The 19,225-nt window shown below is 41.7% G+C and overlaps 1 protein-coding gene across 2 annotated transcripts in view; it reads left to right on the top strand.

Annotated features, from left to right (window-relative positions):
* Positions 1-19,225, top strand: part of cs (citrate synthase) — a 55,452-nt gene that overhangs the window by 5,358 nt on the left and 30,869 nt on the right. For both annotated transcript variants that reach the window (XM_060937319.1, XM_060937320.1), the window contains exons 2-3: positions 11,354-11,401; positions 14,407-14,514. In XM_060937319.1, coding sequence (XP_060793302.1) covers positions 11,354-11,401; positions 14,407-14,514 — 156 coding nt within the window. The remainder of the gene's footprint in view (positions 1-11,353; positions 11,402-14,406; positions 14,515-19,225) is intronic.

The raw sequence follows: 19,225 nt of genomic DNA, 5'->3' as shown, positions 1-19,225 counted from the left end.
GTAAACTCCACACAGAAAGGCCCTCGCCGGCCACGGGGCTTGAACCCGGGCCTTCTTGCTGTGAGGCGACAGCGCTAACCATTACACCACCGTGCCGCCCTCGCTGCTGTCTTATTTATTGAAAATAGTAATTTTGCCTATATACTTGCCAGATGGCTTGGTATAATACTGTTGGACCTAAGGCCTTATTTATACTCATGTACGTGTGTGTTGAGGTGCTGAGTGCGTTTATGGGTACGTGTGATACACAAACATGTTTGTCAATTTATTTGTACAGCACTTTTAACACTAGACATCTTTGCAAAGCAGCTTTACAGAAAAATGTACATCTTAAACATATGAATTAATAAGCGTATCCCTAATGAGCAGTCCCAAGGTGACAATGGCAAGGAAAAGCTCTGAGGCTATATGATGAAGAAACTTTTTAAGAGGAGAGGTGTTGACGGTCTTGTACATAGTTGTCCCATTAGTTAACTGCATGTTGTTCAATTAGTGTTCTGATTGCTCACTGAATGAATGACTGGCAGAGACTTGTTTAATTGTTACACAACTCTTGACAGAAACTGCTGAAAAATGGTTTGTAATAATTTTAGATATTCACACAATTAGTCTCATACTGATTCTTTTACTGAAATGTCTTCTCCATGATAAAACTCCAATATAAATGAGCAGTGTGAAAAGGTAGATGTCCTCCTCCCAATTTCATGTTTGCATCACGCACAGCAACTTGGTCATATTATTCTAGAATGACCTTGTTTACAGAAATCTAGGATCATGATATTGTGGCATTGCGTGTATATTAAGTACAAGACTACTTGCTGCAGTTGTCATTGCAACAACCAAGTAAGTGCTTCAAAATTGCACACTTTACTGTCTTATTTCTTCTAATAGACTTCCAGTAAAGACATAGTGGTGCTTGAAAGTTTGTGAACCCTTTAGTATTTTCTATACTTCCATATAAATTTGACAGGAAACCTCAGATTTTCACATCAGTCCTAAAGTAGATTGAGAACCCAATTAAACTGGCAATTAAATTAGCCAACGTGTAAAACTAATGGCCTTTAATTACTTTGAAGTTACTCTGGGTTTATCTGTGACCTCACAGACCATTACATGTTTTGCTGTTGGAGTGATCTTTGTTGGTCAACACCACTGGGGAGGGGAACAGTGATCTTGAATTTCCACACTCACTCATCATATTACATTTCACTATAACAAACTCTTAAGTCAAGTTTATTTGTATAGCGCTTTTAACAGTAGACATTGTTACAAAGCAGCTTTACAGAATTTGAGTGACTTAAAACATGAGCTAATTTTGTCCCTAATCTATCCCCAATGAGCAAGCCTGTGGCGACGGTGGCAAGGAAAAACTCCCTCAGACAACATGAGGAAGAAACCTTGAGAGGAACCAGACTCAAAAGGGAACCCACCCTCATTTGGGCAACAACAGACAACATTAACAGTTTTAACATGAAGTCAGTTTCATTGATGTTATAAACTCTTCATTGATGGAACTTGAGTGCAAAACTGTTCATGACAACTGCAGTCCTAAAGTTAGCAAGTCAACTGTAATCCTCAGCCATAAAAGCATTACTGTAAGTTTCCAGAGTATCTTCCAAATGTGACTTTCAACTGTCCATATGGGGCTGTCCTCCACAGGAGCAATGTGATGAGACTCCAACCAGACACAGGGCACCAGGATGGATCAGGCAGGTTCTGAGGAGTAGAAGAGGTCAGCATCTCGATCTCCGGATTGACATGTAACTCAGATGGACAGATTGGGGGGAAAGAGAGAGAAAACACAGGTTGTTAGGTATGCCCAATGTCACCTGAATAAGTAGGAACAGTATACATTTTGCGCTGAGTACAAGTAGGGACTCCGGCAAAACTATGACAGCATAACTAAAAGGGGAGAGCCAGAAGGTAACACAGGCATGAGGGAGCCCCGGGACATAAAGCAGCCACCCACTACACCGTCAACAAACTCGAGCAAGCGAGCAGATAGCTTGCACCTTTTGATCCAAGTATGCATGGTGGGTCATAAAGGACCAGACGTTCGCTCAGGTACTGTGGTGCGAGACCATTCAGTGTTTTAAAGGTCAATAGTAGTATTTTATAATCAATATGAAATTTGATTGGGAGCCAGTGCAGTGTGGATAAGACGGGAGATGTGATCATATTTTCTAGTTCTAGTAAGGACTCTTGCTGCTGCATTTTGAACTAACTGGAGCTTGTTTATGCACTTATTGGAACATCCAGACAGTAAGGCATTACAATAATCCAACCTGGAGCTAACGAAAGCATGAACTAGTTTTTCTGCGTCGTGTAGTGACCATTAAATTTCTTATCTTAGCAATATTTCTGAGATGAAAGAAAGCTATCCCGGTAATGTTATCGATGTGAGTTTCGAATGAAAGACTGCGGTCAATAATCACCCCAAGGTCTTTTACTGCTGCACGTGAAGAAACAGAAAGGCCATCCAGAGTTACTGTGTAATCGGAAAACTTTCTTCTAGCTGCATGTGGTCAGAGTACAAGTACGTCAGTCTTGTCAGAGTTCAGCAGTAGGAAATTAATAAGTATCCAGTGTCTAATGTCCTTTTTACATTCCTCAATTCTCTTAAGCTGGTGTCTCTCATCAGGTTTTGCAGAAACATACAACTGTGTGTCCTCAGCATAACAGTGGAAACTAATACAATGTTTATGAGTGATATCACGCCGGGATAACATGTATAAAGAAAAAAGCAGTGGACCAAAGATAGAACCTTGTGGAACACTGAACTTCAGTATGTCTAGAAAAATCACCATTTACATCACCATACTGATAGTGATCCAGTTAAATAATGGGGCTTTTCCACTACCAACGTGGCTGAGTTGGGCTGAGCCGTGCGGTGCTGAGTCGAGCTGAGTGGGGCTGTTGGGGTTGCATTTCGACTACAACCGCGCTGAACCGTGCTGGCTGGAAGTGGGTGGACACATTGGGTGGAGTTAGCGAAAGTGGGTGGACGTCACGTGATGTTGTTAGGCGGCGCAAACAGTGACATCAGTGACCTTTTAAGCAGTAGTCTCACGACCCGGATAGTAAACAATAAACATGGAGGACATGGAGTCGTTGCTGGTCTTGGTGCTGTGGCTTGTTGTCACCGACAACGCCAACAGATACTGGCAAGAGCGTATAGATGAGGCGAGGCACATAAACGGTGTAAATGGTGTTTACATATCCCAGCGTCCTCGCGGGGCGTGTGTAGGCATGTGAGGACACTCCTCCTCACCAATCAGTGCACAGGGGAGTGTCTCCTCACGCCCCTAGCCCCACTCGGCTCGGTTGGGCTCACTTCAGCCTCACTCCAAAACCGTGCGAGTTTTGGGTGCTGAGTAAGGCTGAAGTGAGCTCAGTCATGCTGCTCTGAGGTAGTTGAAACGCAAGCCGTGTTGGGCTGAAGTGAGCTGAAAAAGGGTAGTGGAAAAGGCCCATAAGAGCTGAGCCAGGAGAGGGCCGTTCCCTTAACTCCCACATTTTCTAGTCTACCCCGAAGAATGGAATGATCAACGGTATCAAATGCTGCACTAATGGCCCTTTTCCACTACCCTTTTTCAGCTCACTTCAGCCCGACACGGCTCGCGTTTCGACTACCTCAGAGCAGCATGACTCAGCTCGCTTCAGCCCTACTCAGCACCCAAAACTCGCACGGTTTTGGAGTAGGGCTGAAGCGAGCCAAACCGAGCCGAGTGGGGCTAGGGGCGTGAGGAGACACTCCCCTGTGCACTGATTGGTGAGGAGGAGTGTCCTCACGTGCCCACACACGCCCCGCGAGCACGCTGGGATCTGTAAACACCATAAACCCGGAAGAAGAAGAATTACGAGAATTTCTGAAGCCTTATGCGCCTCGCTTCATCTATACGCTCTTGCCAGTATCTGTCCGCGTTGTCGGTGACAACAAGCCACAGCACCAAGACCAGCAACACTAACGACTCCATGTCCTCCATGTTTATTGTTTACTATCCGGGTCGTGAGACTACCGCTGAAAAGGTCACTGATGTCACTGTTTGCGCCGCCTAACGACATCACGTGACGTCCACCCACTTTCGCTAACTCCACCCAATGTGTCCACCCACTTCCAGCCAGCACGGTTCAGCGCGGTTGTAGTCGAAATGCAACCCCAACAGCCCCGCTCAGCTCGACTCAGCCCAACTCAGCACGGCTCAGCCCAACTCAGCCGCGTTGGTAGTGGAAAAGCGGCATAAGGTCAAGCAACACAGTGAGACACACCCCGATCAGACGCAAACAGTAGGTCGTTTACTACTTTAACCAGTGTTGTCTCTGTGCTTTGATGAGGTCTAAATCCTGACTGATGCATTTCATGGATGTTATTCCGATGTAAATATGAGCATAACTGCTGTGCCACAGCTTTTTCAAGGATCTTGGAGATAAAGGGGAGGTTTGATATTGGCTGATAATTGGACAGCTGAATGGGATCAAGGTTGTTTTTTTTTTTGTTTTTTTTTTTTTTTAAATCCGGGGTTTGATAACTGCTAGTTTAAAGGATTTGGGTACATGGCCAATTCTAAGAGAAGAATTTATTTTTAGAAGCGGTTCAATTACTTCAGGTATTATCTGTCTGTTTGGGGTGGCACGGTGGTGTACTGGTTAGCGCTGTCGCTTCACAGCAAGAAGATCCTGGGTTCGAGCCCCGTGGCCGGCGAGGGCCTTTCTGTGTGGAGTTTGCATGTTCTCCCCGTGTCCGCGTGGGTTTCCTCCGGGTGCTCCGGTTTCCCCCACAGTCCAAAGACATGCAGGTTAGATTAACTGGTGACTCTAAATTGACCGTAGGTGTGAATGTGAGTGTGAATGGTTGTCTGTGTCTATGTGTCAGCCCTGTGATGACCTGGCGACTTGTCCAGGGTGTACCCCGCCTTTCGCCCGTAGTCAGCTGGGATAGGCTCCAGCTTGCCTGCGACCCTGTAGAAGGATAAAGCGGCTAGAGATAATGAGATGAGATTTTAACCCTTGTAGGGTCTTCGTTTTTGTGTTACACAGGGGTAGCTGCTGGGTCGGGTTGACCCATGGCATTTTTGGGTCCTTAATTCAACCTATTGAAACCTTTTTTTGTTAAAATACTCAGCAGATGTTTACTTCATCCCATTTGCAAGTAATATAAACAAAACTTGTTACATTTGTTCCCTTCACCTGTGTTAAATCATATGATTATGAATAGAAATGCTACTCGTTTTTGTTTATTTTTTTATTAAAATGTAAAAACATAAGGAATTGCATCATAAAACAGCCACAACTGACAATTATCAACAAATTGACAAATTAAGCAAGTTTGCCCAGAACTATTTCATCAGAAATTTAACCTTATCAGGTCAGTTTACACTATATCTGCCTGAACAACATTTAACACTAGAAGTCCCAGAGAGGGGCCATTTGGCCTTTTTACCTAGAAAACCCACAAGAGGGCCAATTGGCCCCAAGTCCTCCCTGTAGACATTCATTTTGTTTTGGAAATGTGGCTGTTAGTTACCTTACAGCTTAGAAATGAAATCTTACAATGCCTGTTGAATGTTGAATCTCTGCATCTTCGTTCCTTGGAGAGGAGCTTCTTTCACCACAAAATTCTTGAGGGAACTGAAGCGATAGTCCATGTGCACTGAGGTATTTATCCATCAAACAATTGTCTGGTTGCAGTCACATGAGTCGTTATGGTCACATGGGACATTCACATGTTCACATTTTAGAATAGAATGCGTTTTTATTCCTCATTCTCACATTCACACAGAAGTAGCCAACATGACTTCACCACTGAAGTGTGAAGTGTGTGAAATGTGACCTCCTCACCCCACAAACTGCCACTAACAGCCTCATTACCATAACAAAATGAGTGATTAGTGTATTGGGGAAAAGCGGTCGGGCCAAATGGCCCCTATGTGGGTCTTCTAGGTAGACAGAAAAATGCTGGGACTGCTAGGCCCTTTGAACACGGCCATTTTCATGCCAGGCTATACCACACATGAGGAGCAGAGTTTCACTGTGTGCATATTTTGACATCCATATGTTGTCATTTTCAAGCTGCTGACAGTCTGATCCTATGCCTGGCTGCTCAGTGGCTGATCTTGTGACTTCCTGCTGGCGGGCTGGTCCTGAAGTTCTCTTTCGTTTTGATGCAGGCTGACGGGCTGGTCCTACGGCTGGCTCCACACAGGCTGGTCCTGGCGCCAACTGTTCAGAGGCTTGTCCTCGCCGCTCATATCGTCCAGGCTGCTGAAGGTCTGGTCCTGAGGCTATTTTACTTTTTGGACCTGGCTGATGCTCATCCTCTTCTTCAAACTCAGTGTCAGACTCTGAATTTTCAGAAATATGATCCTCATTTTCTGAAACTTCTTCCTCTGCATCATCTTCAAATCCTTCTGTCTCTTCCAGTATCAATTCCAAAGCAGTTTGAACTGAAAATCGCTTTGCCATCTTGTGTGGTATGGAACCACACTGACCGAGATATTTATACTGTCTCCCCAAGATTCTTTCCTGCAGGGCAGAGGGTGAAATGTTGCAAGAAATGTTGCAACCTAGTGTGGGAACAGCACTGGTGGCTCACACTAAGCTCATCATTCACCTGCTTTACTCTCTCCCTCCCCCTCTCTCACACACACTCTCTCTCTCTCACACACACACACACACACACACACACACACACACACACACACACACACACAGAAAGGCCCAGAAAGGAGGTAGGGGAAATGAGGGTACACAGGACCTATGATTTCCACACTTTAACTAGCCCTGGGTCCAGTGGACCCGAAGACCCTGTATGTAATACAAATGTGTAGGGGGGGATGTGGGGGGGGGGGGGTGTCAATTATTTTTTTTCCTGATTTATGTTCCTCACAGAAAATGAGCCAAGGCCAATGAATCTCAGTTTGAAAAAATATTTTTGTATCATTTTCTTAAGATGAAAACTGAAAACGGGTCAACACCGACCCGAAGACCTTACAAGGGTTAAATGAAATATACCTGTGTGGAGTTTGCATGTTCTCCCCGTGTCCGCGTGGGTTTCCTCCGGGTGCTCCGGTTTCCCCCACAGTCCAAAGACATGCAGGTTAGGTTAACTGGTGACTCTAAATTGACCGTAGGTGTGAGTGTGAATGGTTGTCTGTGTCTATGTGTCAGCCCTGTGATGACCTGGCGACTTGTCCAGGGTGTACCCCGCCTTTCGCCCGTAGTCAGCTGGGATAGGCTCCAGCTTGCCTGCGACCCTGTAGAACAGGATAAAGTGGCTAGAGATGATGAGATGAGATGAAATATACTAAAAATAAAATGGAATACTGATGCAAACCACTAACCTGCCCAATAAATAAGATTCTCAAATAAATTTAAAATGAACTTTTCTATATTAGCGGAGCTTTCCTGTGCGAGCAGAGCTCCATACTGAAGAAAATATTGTAACCCATCGAGTTGATTTTTCATGGGGACACAGGGATCCCAGCCGTGTCCTTCCGTCCGTGCCCCTCGCGATTCTGATTGGCTGTTTGATTTTGGCGGGAGCTAGAAGCGTGAGCGCGCCTACATAACTTATTTTTGTCTACAGATAATTTCATATTTATCGGGTTTTTCCACCGAGAACAACTCAAACAGCGCAACAAAATAATTTTTACAAACTTTAAAAAGATGTCAGAACAAGTTAACCAAGGAGGGAAAGATGAAGCCAAAACCAGGAAGAGAAAGAGTTTTGACAGAGGAAGAAAAGGAAAGAAGACGTAAAAGAGCTAGAGAAAGGTGAAGAAATCTTTCACAAGAAAAGCAACAAGCTCAAAGAGAGAGAAAATGTAAAAAAATGAATTAACAGAAATGAGTTGTAGGAATTTAATTCTAAATAGTGATGTTGATTTTGAAATCACTGCAAAATCCTTCGGGATCTGATAAGTTGACCTGAATCCAGTCGGTGTTTTCATGAATAATGTATCTTTTTGTTTTCAAAACATTTTGCTATAAATCCCTAAAGCACACTGTAGTTTATAGTAATAAGAATAATATACGTGTGAGTTTGGAGAAATTTATCTTCTCGTGATAAAATTGAAACACATCAAAGTACACCATCTGTTGCATGTTTGTTTTCATTTGAATGGAAGCTCTGCTATTAGGTAGTACCTAATTTTATATTAACTCAAGTGCAGCATCAACAGTTCCAACTTGTAGGCCTGCTCAGATTCATTCAACGTTCATGTTGCACCATGCCGAAAGTCCTGTACCAAAACGGTCCAGTACGAATACGTGTACCATTTTACACCCCTAGTGTTTATGTAGGATTTGAGTTGAATACTGAGAAAAATAAAAATCTTTGTGCCAGTGTTTATAACCGGGGTGACTTCTACATACAGTGGCGGCATGTGCATAGCGTGACTTCTTCTCATTTTGGATTGAGGGCAGACTGGACACTGCACTAACTCCCTTAACATCTGTTGCGCTTAAGTGGTATTACAAGACGGCTGGACCGTCCTGTCTTGGGGTCAGCATGCTAACCAGCGAACTTCAGTAGATGTGGCTACAAGACCGATGTCTGTCTGTCTTTTCATGTAATGTCGAAACTGTCGTTTCTTGACATTCTGTTGATAATTTTAGTTAATGCTCTTAAATTTCATCTCATCTCATTATCTCTAGCCGCTTTATCCTTCTACAGGGTCGCAGGCAAGCTGGAGCCTATCCCAGCTGACTACGGGCGAAAGGCAGGGTACACCCTGGACAAGTCGCCAGGTCATCACAGGGCTGACACATAGACACAGACAACCATTCACACTCACATTCACACCTACGGTCAATTTAGAGTCACCAGTTAACCTAACCTGCATGTCTTTGGACTGTGGGGGAAACCGGAGCACCCGGAGGAAACCCACGCGGACACGGGGAGAACATGCAAACTCCGCACAGAAAGGCCCTCGCCGGCCCCAGGGCTCGAACCCAGGACCTTCTTGCTGTGAGGCGACGGTGCTAACCACTACACCACCGTGCCGCCCGCTCTTAAATTTTTAATCTAAAATTCTTACACAGCATCTGAAGAGCCCATTTTCTGGCTTTCACTGAATTTGCCATCCATTCTGTCTATATTTTAAAGGTATTTGAGGCATAAAATTGGTAAGAAGACTAGAATTGTTAGTGGTGTCAGCATCCCTGTACGTACTGTTGGTCTCGAGGTTGACTTGTTTTGTCTTGCATTATTATTTTTTCAGTGCAGATTTGGTGGCCTTTTGTTAGTACACAAGGTTCAAACTGTTTTTTATTTTTAACCAGGGCTTTGAACCAGAATTTTTTTCCTATTGGTTCGTTCCGAACAGAAACGGAATTTTAACGTTTCCGGTTTTGGGTTCCACCATTAAATAGACGTTCCCGAACCGGTTAGAACAAAAAAATTTCGTTCCCGGAACGGTTAATTACGTTCCCTGTCAGCGGTTTAACAAATGGCTATAAAATTATGTCTCTGTCTCATCCAGCTTAAGCCAAATGTAGGCTAATTCTATTACAACCTTCATTAAATAAGACAAGAAATAATTCAAAGCAATTATTATTTCAAATGTTGGCGATTTGGATTCTCAGTATGTCTTCCCATCTACACAAACAGAAAAAGTGCCAAAAATGAAAGATAATTCGTTTAGTGTGTTACCAAAGGCTAGTCAGGCCCTATAGAGGGCTCCCGCATGACGTCACCGCGCCGCGAGATTTTGTTAGGCGCCATATTGGAAGACCAAGTACACATCTATGCAAGTACATACATACATAAAACAAACTACACCTGAAATGTAGCCAGGGCCGGTTCTGCCCTAATCTGGACCCGGGTGCAACATCGCGCAACCACCCCCCCCAAAAAAAAACACCAGTCTAAATCAGGACAACCATCACATAACTATAACTATAAACATTTTATATCAACTATTTTAACTAAATGGGCTATAATAAATAAGCCTGCAGGCAGCCACGGCGGTCTGCCTCAGAAAAGTAACCATTCAATGACAACTGAAAGCCTGCAGCCACGGCGGGCTGCCTCAGAAAAGTAACCATTTGTCCTACCTTAAAACTCGTTTTGCATTTTCTGCCTCCTTTTTTGTATTTTCGACCCTCCGTTTATTTTCTTTCCTTTTCTGAAAACCCGATTTGTGTCCAGACATTTTGTTCTGCTACCAACGAACTAACTCGTCAGGTCTCGTCTCTCGAGCCCGCGATGATTCCCGTGGGAAGGGCAACAACTGATACATTTTTACAAACAGCCAATAGGGAGGTTGCAACGTTCAGGCTCTTCTTTGCTCAGACACTCAGTAATGGAGACGTGATAGCAGTCCACCTTCCCGCTCCATTCAGTCAGCGAACGTCACACAGGAAGTGAACCCCAGCAGGTCATAGAAACGTGCGCAGGAGAAGAATGGCTTTTTTATTTGTAGGCTACGGAAACTTTGAGGAACGAAATAAAAACCGGTATTAACTGGGGGCGTCGTGGCTCAGGTGGTTAAGGCGCCATACCATGAATGCGGGCGACCCGGGTTCGATTCCGGCCCGAGGTCATTTCCCGATCCCTTCCCGTCTCTCTCTCCCGCTCATTTCCTGTCTCTACACTGTCCTATCCAATAAAGGTGCAAAAAGCCCAAAAAAAAAAAAACCGGTATTAACCGGTTACCCTTATTTTTAATAAGCGTTTCTGTTCCGGAACATAAAAAATAATAAAGTTTCTGGTTTCGTTTCTGTTCCATGTGAAATAGAAAAAGTTCCCGGTTTTCGTTTTCGTTCCTTGAACCGGTTCAAAGCCCTGTTTTTAACATGTTTCACACAGTACCAGTCAAAAGTTTGGACATGCCTTCTAATTCAATGTTTTTTCTTTTTTTATTAAGTCACTTCATGTCTGAAAGTAATAATGGATGTCGTTTCTCTTTACTTAGTTGAGCAGTTATTGATATAATATGGATTACTACAGTTGTGGATTAGGGCTATTTACTGTTTTGAGCTCAACGCATTAAGAAGGCAAGAAACACGTCCACTAACTTTTGACGAGACACGCCTGTTAATTGAAAAGCATTCCAGGTGACTACCTCATGAAGCTGGTTAAGATGATGTCAATAGTGTGCAAAGTGTCATTAAGGTAAACACTGGATACTTTTGAAGAATCTATAATCTCAAACGTGTATGGAATTATGTGGGAAACAAAAAGTATACGTTATGTCGTACAGTAGTTTTGATGTCTTCAGTATTCTACAATGTAGAAAATGGACAAAATACAGAAAATCCTATGAATGAGTCGAGTAGGGGTATACAAACTTTTGACTGGTTCTGTATATGATTCATGAAGTTACTATTTTTTTTTCTTTTTCTTCTCCAGAATGCAGCAGGTGTTGCTGTGATTGCCAGAAATGTTAGTGCATCCACAGTAAGTAACTCAGCCTGGCTGACGCGCACGCACACACACACACACACACTGTGTATAGAATATAATGAGGTTGTGATGAATCTCATTCTGAATGGATGATTCTTGGGAGGGAGAGAGAATGTCAGACGATATGCTGTTGTTTTGAGTGTAATACAACCCCAGTTCCCTACATTTGGGATACTGTGTAAACTGTAAATAAAAACAGAATGCAATAACTCCCAAATCATGGAAACACTATATTTCATTGAAAATAGTACAGAGACATGTCATGTTGAAACTGAGAAATTTTGTTTTTGAAAAATATATGCTCACTTTGTCAGCAACACCTTTGCAAAAAGTTGGGATAGGGTATGTTTACCACTGCATCACCTCTGCTTTTAACAACACCTCTGTAAACGTTTGGGAACTGAGGAGACCATTTGCTGTAGTTTTGAAAGAGAAATGTTGTCCCGTTCTTGCCTGATATACAATTTCAGTTGCTTAACAGCTTGGGGTCTCCTTTGTCGTATTTTGCGCTTCATAATGCACCAAATGTTTTAAATGGGAGACAGGTTTGGACTGCAGGCAAGCCAGTTTAGCACCCAGACTCTCTTACTACAGAGCCATGCAGTTTTAATATGTGCAGAAAGTGGTTTGGCATGGTCTTGCTGAAAGAAGGAAGGCTTTCCCTGAAAAAGATTTTGTCTGGATGGCAGCATATTGTTCTGAAGTAAGTCTATGTATCATTCAGCATTAATGATGCCTTCCCAGATGTACAAGCTACCCATGTCATGTGCACTAATGCACCCTCATACCATCACGGATGCTGGCGTTTGAACTGTGCACTGATAACAAGCTGGATGGTCCCTCTCCTCTTTAGCCTGGAGGACGTGGTGTCCATGATTTCTAAAAAGAATTTCTACTTTTGATTCGCCAGACAATTTTCCATTTCACCTCAGTCCATCATAAAAGAGCTCAGGCCCAGAGAAGGTGGCGGTGTTTCTGGATATTGTTTGTGGTTTAAACTTGCGTTTTTGGTTGCAGTAATGAACTGTTTTCACAGACGATGGTTTTCTGAAGTGTTCCTTAGCCCATACAGTGATTTTCACTGCAGATATGTCTGCTTTTAATGCAGTGTCGCCTGAGGGCATCACAGGCATCCAAGGTCAGTTTTCAACCTTGTCTCTTGCATGCAGAGATTCTCCAGATTCTCTGAATCTTTTCATGATATGTCCCATAGATGATGTGATCCCCAAGTTATTTGCGATTTTACATTGAGGAGCGTTGTTCTTAAATTGTTGCACTGTTTGCCCACACAGTCTTTCACAGAACAGTGAACCCCTCCCCATATTTACTTCTAAGAGACTCAGCCTCTCTAGGATGCTCTTATAAAACCAGTCATGTTACTGACTTAGGTTTTTAAGCATTCCACAACCTTTACAGTCCCAACAAGTTGCCCCGTCCCAACTTTTCTTAAACGTGTTTTTGACCTCAGATTCAAAATGAGCATATCTTTTTCAAAAACAACAAAATATCTCCGTTTCAGCATTTGATATGTTGTCTTTGTACTGTTTTTGATGAAATATAGGATTTCCATGATTTACAAATTGTCATACTGTTGTGGGTTCATCTCATCTCATTATCTCTAGCTGCTTTATCCTTCTACAGGGTCGCAGGCAAGCTGGAGCCTATCCCAGCTGACTACGGGCGAAAGGCGGGGTACACCCTGGACAAGTCGCCAGGTCATCACAGGGCTGACACACAGACACAGACAACCATTCACACTCGCATTCACACCTACGGTCAATTTAGAGTCACCAGTTAACCTAACCTGCATGTCTTTGGACTGTGGGGGAAACCGGAGCACCCGGAGGAAACCCACGTGGACACGGGGAGAACATGCAAACTCCACACAGAAAGGCCCTCGCCGGCCACGGGGCTCGAACCCAGACCTTCTTGCTGTGAGGCGACAGCGCTAACCACTACACCACCGTGCCGCCCTGTTGTGGGTTGTTTTTATATTTATTTTAAAAAATGTTTTACAGTGTCCTGAAGTTATGGAATTGGGGTTTTATTATTTACAGGTAATTTGACCAATTTTAACTTCAATTTCAACATACTGTCCGAATGTTTTCTGATTTGGGGTTGTACATCATTACTGCTACTCAGCAGCAGCCTGTCATTGCAATAGTGTTCTCTCACAACACTGTTCTGTTTATCTGTGGTACTGTGTGTTCAGTCTTGTGTTCAAATACTGTACTGTATGCAGTCTTTTGTATACTGTAATGCTGTACTGTTATGGGTTTCACCATGGTCCTAAAGAAGTAACCTCTAGTTTCAACTGTATAGAGGAATGACAGAGACCCACTTGAATAAAGCAATACGTTTTATGTAGCTGGATTAACCTTGATATGATTCAAATAAAGTATTCTGGTTCGTTAGGATTTGGCTCAAGATGTGGCTGGCATGCTCCATGTTCAGTCGAGATGAATGTGCAAAAGCAGAAATTAACCATGTACAGCAATTTTTTTTTTCATGTGTTAAGTATTTAGGTTCTGTACATGTTCCACATTACCCAGTGAAAGATGAGAATTGGGTGTTTTGAGGTTTGAAGCTGTTAAAAGTATTTAAATATGAATTTTGTATATTTAAATTTGTCTCATTCATTTTGTGGTTCATGTGATCTGTACATTTTTGCCAGTACTTTTTGGTTGTTTTTAACTTGTTACTATACTGTTCAACAGAGAGTACATGTATGTGTAGTTCCTACAGATAATTTAAACTTGTAGTGGGCTTAGTTTTGGTGAAGAAAAGCATTACTGACATGGTTAATGACTAATTAATGGGGGGAGACTAAATGCTTGTGACTTGCAGATGTGGCTGACTTGTAAGAAAAAAAAAACCCTCCACCCCTGTCCTGGTTATACTCCCTTTTTTTTTTTTTTTTTTAAGCTGTTTTGGTTTGTCTTCGAATTCTGCAACTACAATTATTTTTAGACCATATTTTGATCTCTTGACTGTTACAGAACTTGAAAGATGTCCTGGCAGATCTCATTCCCAAAGAACAGTCTAGAATCAAGAACTTCAAGCAGCAGTATGGCAAAACCAACATTGGCCAAATCACTGTGGATATGGTAAGAGAAGACAATTTAAAAATAAATGAACTGTGCTGGTGACAGCATGAATTACTTTAGACTCAGCAGAATATAAACCTGAATTTATTATGCTTGGGGCATTTTATGTTGTAATTGAATTTTCGTGTCCTTGGAAGGTTTGAGTTTCAGGACTATCGGAGAGCTGCATTAGGCCCTTCAATGAGACTCTTTTGCTTGAACTGTTGTGCACGTGCTCAGTTGCAGAATTTGTTGAATGAGTTATGTTCTATACAGTTGTAGCAGCGGGGGCGTGGCCGAGCATCGGTTTGTGAATGGAGGGCGGGGCCAGGGAAGGTGAGTGGCAGTCAGTACACCTGTTCCCAATTAACATTGTCCCTGTGTGCTTTGCAGTAACTGCAGTGAGTAGAAAAGGAGGGAGAGAGAACCCCCTTTCTTTTCTCTCTTCCTCCTTTTCTGCTCTCTGTAGTTACTGCAAAGCACACAGAGACAATGTTAATTGGGAACAGGTGTACTGACTGCCACTCGCCTTCCCTGGCCCTGCCCTCCATTCACGAACTGATGCTTGGCCACGCCCCCGCTGCCACAACAGTCCTAGTAAATTTTGTAAATGTCTGAACTGTAATTGTAATACTCGTGTCTTACAAATTTGAGTTTAAAAAAAGATATGGTTGAAAAAAAAAAGAATATTTAAGCCACATTTATGTGCTTCTGGAAAGGTGTCCTGATTTAGGACGATCTTGTATGTAATGCTATATTTTGGGACATTTGGCTACTTTATATAACTGGAATATAACACTCTACAGTACTTGTTTTGTATATGGTGGTAGAATCCCAGTTCAACTAGTTTATCCGCTATAATTAGCGACAAGCATTAGCAACAAAATACAGTACAGTTATAACACACACACAGGAAATGCAAGTCAAGATTAGTGCAAATGAAGCTACCATCGTCACCAAGTCCTTAATTTGAAGATATTACATTTATTTTCTTGTGTTGAACAACTCACATTTTTCATAAGAAATGCATCACGGATCTGAGTGACATTTAAATAATATTGGCTGGCTTTTTTGTGGTATATCAGATGTATTCCATTCAGCTAGCATGATATTGAACAAGTCAAAGATGAGTGTTATCCCTGCTATTCCTAACAATGCCGTCATCTGGATACTTGTGATGTCACAAATTTCTAGTCAAGTTTGTTTGTATAGTGCTATTAACAATAGACATCGTCCCAAAGCAGCTAGCGTTCTAATGCTTCAACTGACTGTCTGAGGTTCTTTGATGCAGTTCCTAGTGCTCCCACTACAACCTTTGTCTCAACATTGTGCATTCTCCTTATATGAAAAGCAAATTCTTGGTATCTTCCCACTTTCATATTCTCTGTCTCCACACTGGAGTCCCATGGAATAGCAATGTCCGAATCCATCTCCTTTTTGACTTATCCACAAGTATTAAGTCCGGTTTGTTGTGGGCAACTGTCTCTGCAGCGTTGATGGTGTAATCCCAATAGAGTCCTACTTGTTTGTTTTCAAGAACTGTTGTTGGTAGGTGTTTGTACCGTTTGTCTGCACATTCTGGGCCATACTTCCTGCACAACTCCCAGTGAACTCTCTTCACAACCTCATCATGCCTCTTGTGTTGTGTCTGGGCAAGTTTGGTGCAGCTGTTTGTGCGTTATTGTTTCTGATGTTTGGAAACATAATCTGCATTTGGGTGATGCAGCCTGCTTGTCGATCTTTGCTTTTATTGCATGTCCCTTACATTCAGAAGTTATGCAGTCCTCTATGCTGATCAAGCCTCTTACTCCCTCCTTCCATTTCAGATGCAATTTAGCAACACTGCTCCTTGAGTGCAAGCACCCATTCATAATCTTCCTGATCTTCTGATCCAGTTCTTGCATCTCTTAGATTGTCCAGTCGATGATTCCACCACTGTAGCATATAACATGGATTGCCCATGTGTTCAATCCTGCCACAAAATTCCCTGCATTGTTTTGATTTACAGATTTTCTTCACCCTCCTTAAATACTGTTTTGATCTTTTCATTTCCTTATTGAGTACAGTATCCAGCTGTAAGATCCCAAGATACTTATAGCCTTCGTTTTCCACCTCTCATCTCACCATCAGGTAATTTTATTCCTTCACTTTTTACTAACCTACCCCTTACCAATTCTAGAACTGTGCAAATTTCATCCCAGTGTCTGCCATAACTCAGTTGAGCTTTGAGGGTCAGGTTTTTTTTTTTTTTTTTTTATTCTGCCTCATTCATCTTGCCATCTAACTTTTTATAGAACTGTTTTCTACTTGTTTCTGAAGAGGTTGTTTTGGTATTATTGAAGATTCCTTCGGTGGTACCTTTCAATCTTTTCTACCCGTTGAAATCTTCGGTTTCAGAAAATGGACATGTATCAAGCCTTTTCCTCTTGGATCATAACATCTATTCATCCTCTCCCATTCAATTTCTACCAGTTTAGCTCTGTTATATCTTACCTCAGTCAGCTTACTCAGATCTTTCCGCCAATTCTTTTGTTGTCCTCCGTTTCCAGAATGATGTTCCATTTATTGTGTATGTATAATAATAATTTATTTGTACAGCGCTTTTAACAATAAACATTGTCGCAATTATAAATAATTATAATTAAAAATAATTATAATTATAAATAAAAATAATAATTATAAACTTTACAAAAAGTTAAGAAGGGGGGTTACTTGCCAGTTTTTCAATGTCTGTTGGTATGTTTTTCTCTTGTAAATATGCATGAAGAATATCTAATGAAGTTTTGGTAGCCTTTCGGGTGTTCAGTGTGTGTCTTTTTTTTCTTTCAGAATTTTCTCAATCTTTTGGATTTAATGAAGCAAACCTAGTGGCCATATTTGTTTACAAATTGTTACAGTTGCTTGTTAGCGTGGAAGTTTTACGTGTAATGCTTTTTATGACATTTTCAATTCACTGCGACAGTTTACTGCAGGTGCTGTCTGCAAACAAAGAAATGCTTCTGTGCATGCTCAGCAGAAAACTCTCATTGGATATTCACATCAGCTCCAATGTGTGATGTCATGTCTTGACAACCATGCAATATCGTAAACCATATTCAATGCTCATTCTCCATTGGTAGCGACGTAATACACGTAGGATAAGTGATATGCTAACAATATTGCATGCTATCAAACCAGATGAATGCAACCCACTAGAAGGGAATAGAATGTTTTTATTCCATCGTAAAAGTGATACCGATGACGTCACTCCCAGTGTTTTCCCCAGTAACTAGACGTGTGTTGTCAAAATGGTGAACCGGTTCAAAATTCTTTTGATTTAACTTGCCATTTATTTATTTTTATTGCTGTGGATGTGTCCATGTAATATAAAGAACATTACACTGTTGCATGAAGATGTGAAGTCTGTGTCTATCTTGTGTTGGAAAATATTTTCACTCTTTTTTGCTTCGCTCATTTTATTTATTTATTTATTTATTTATTTATTTTTAAACGCCATCAGTCCAAGGTTGTTACATCTCTGAGGTAAAAAAAAAAAAAGTAAGGAAACAAAATGATCTTAAATAAAATGTAATCAGTTTGTCAGTATTCATTTACCAGTGTGCTGTACAAAAAAAAAATAGAGGCTTGGCTTCAGTGGGGGAGAGAGGGAGCCCGACTGACCGACCCTCTGTGATTTTTCTGCTGGAGCTTGGGCTGATTTCATTCCCAGGCTGTTTGACCAGCAAAAAAGATGCATTTTATGACAAAATATTTTTGGGAGAACACTGAAAATCACACCCTGTAGATGTGTTTGGAATCTATGGAAAGATGATTACAGACACCCCTAACCAATCCTACCCTGTCATTTTTATATTTTATTTTATTGTACCTGCCTATGAAATTTTCTAATGAACATTGTTGGTTTTCTTTCCCATAATTTAAACAGTTTGGACACAAAGTTAAAGTGGTTAGTGAAATTGATTGAACAGTGTAAAGGCACCACACAAGCACTGGGTAATGGTAATTATCAGAGTAATTAATGAAGTAATATCACATGGGAATTAAAATGCATTCCTCATCCCTCCAGAGAGATTCCTGTCTGACTACCCATAGTACAAAATGCCCACTTGTATGAGAATTATGTACAGGTTGCTAGGTGGTTGCTAGGTCATTGCTATAGTATCCAAGGTAGTTACTAGGTTTTTAATAGTAGCCTGACCTCAGGATAAAACCCAGGGCTGTGCAGTGAGGAGGCAATGCTGTTTTTGTGTAAATGATGAATAAAATATGTAATAATAGAGTAGCTTTAAAGGAAAACATCTGGTAACAACTTGAAAAAAATATTTCTATTGAGTGTTATTAGGTGATTACTAGGTCATGGTGATGGTATAACAGGTTGTTGCTCGTGTTATTAGGCACTTTCTGTGGTATACCATGTGGTTACTATATCATCTGAGGATGTTGCCAGGTCAATGGGATTGATTGTTCGTTCTCAGGTTGCTAGGGAGTTGCTATGGTTGTTAATGGCAAGGTTCCTATAGGATCAAACCCTGGAGCTGTGATGAGAATGCTATGAATGTGTTAAAGATAAATAAAATGCTATATAACGATAGGGTGGCTTTAAACTGTACATGCTACAGTTCTGCACTACTGCATTAAGGTGTGTGGTGCACAGTGTTTTTTTTTTTTGTTTTTTTTTCCTCAAACTTTTTCAGACCAAGGACCCCTTTATCCATTAAAAAAAAAAAATCCG

The sequence above is a fragment of the Neoarius graeffei genome, chromosome 13 (genome assembly GCF_027579695.1).
Source record: "Neoarius graeffei isolate fNeoGra1 chromosome 13, fNeoGra1.pri, whole genome shotgun sequence".
Classification (NCBI taxonomy): domain Eukaryota; kingdom Metazoa; phylum Chordata; class Actinopteri; order Siluriformes; family Ariidae; genus Neoarius; species Neoarius graeffei.
The sequence above is the reverse complement of the archived record's forward strand: the minus strand, read 5'-3'. Positions and strand labels throughout refer to the sequence as shown.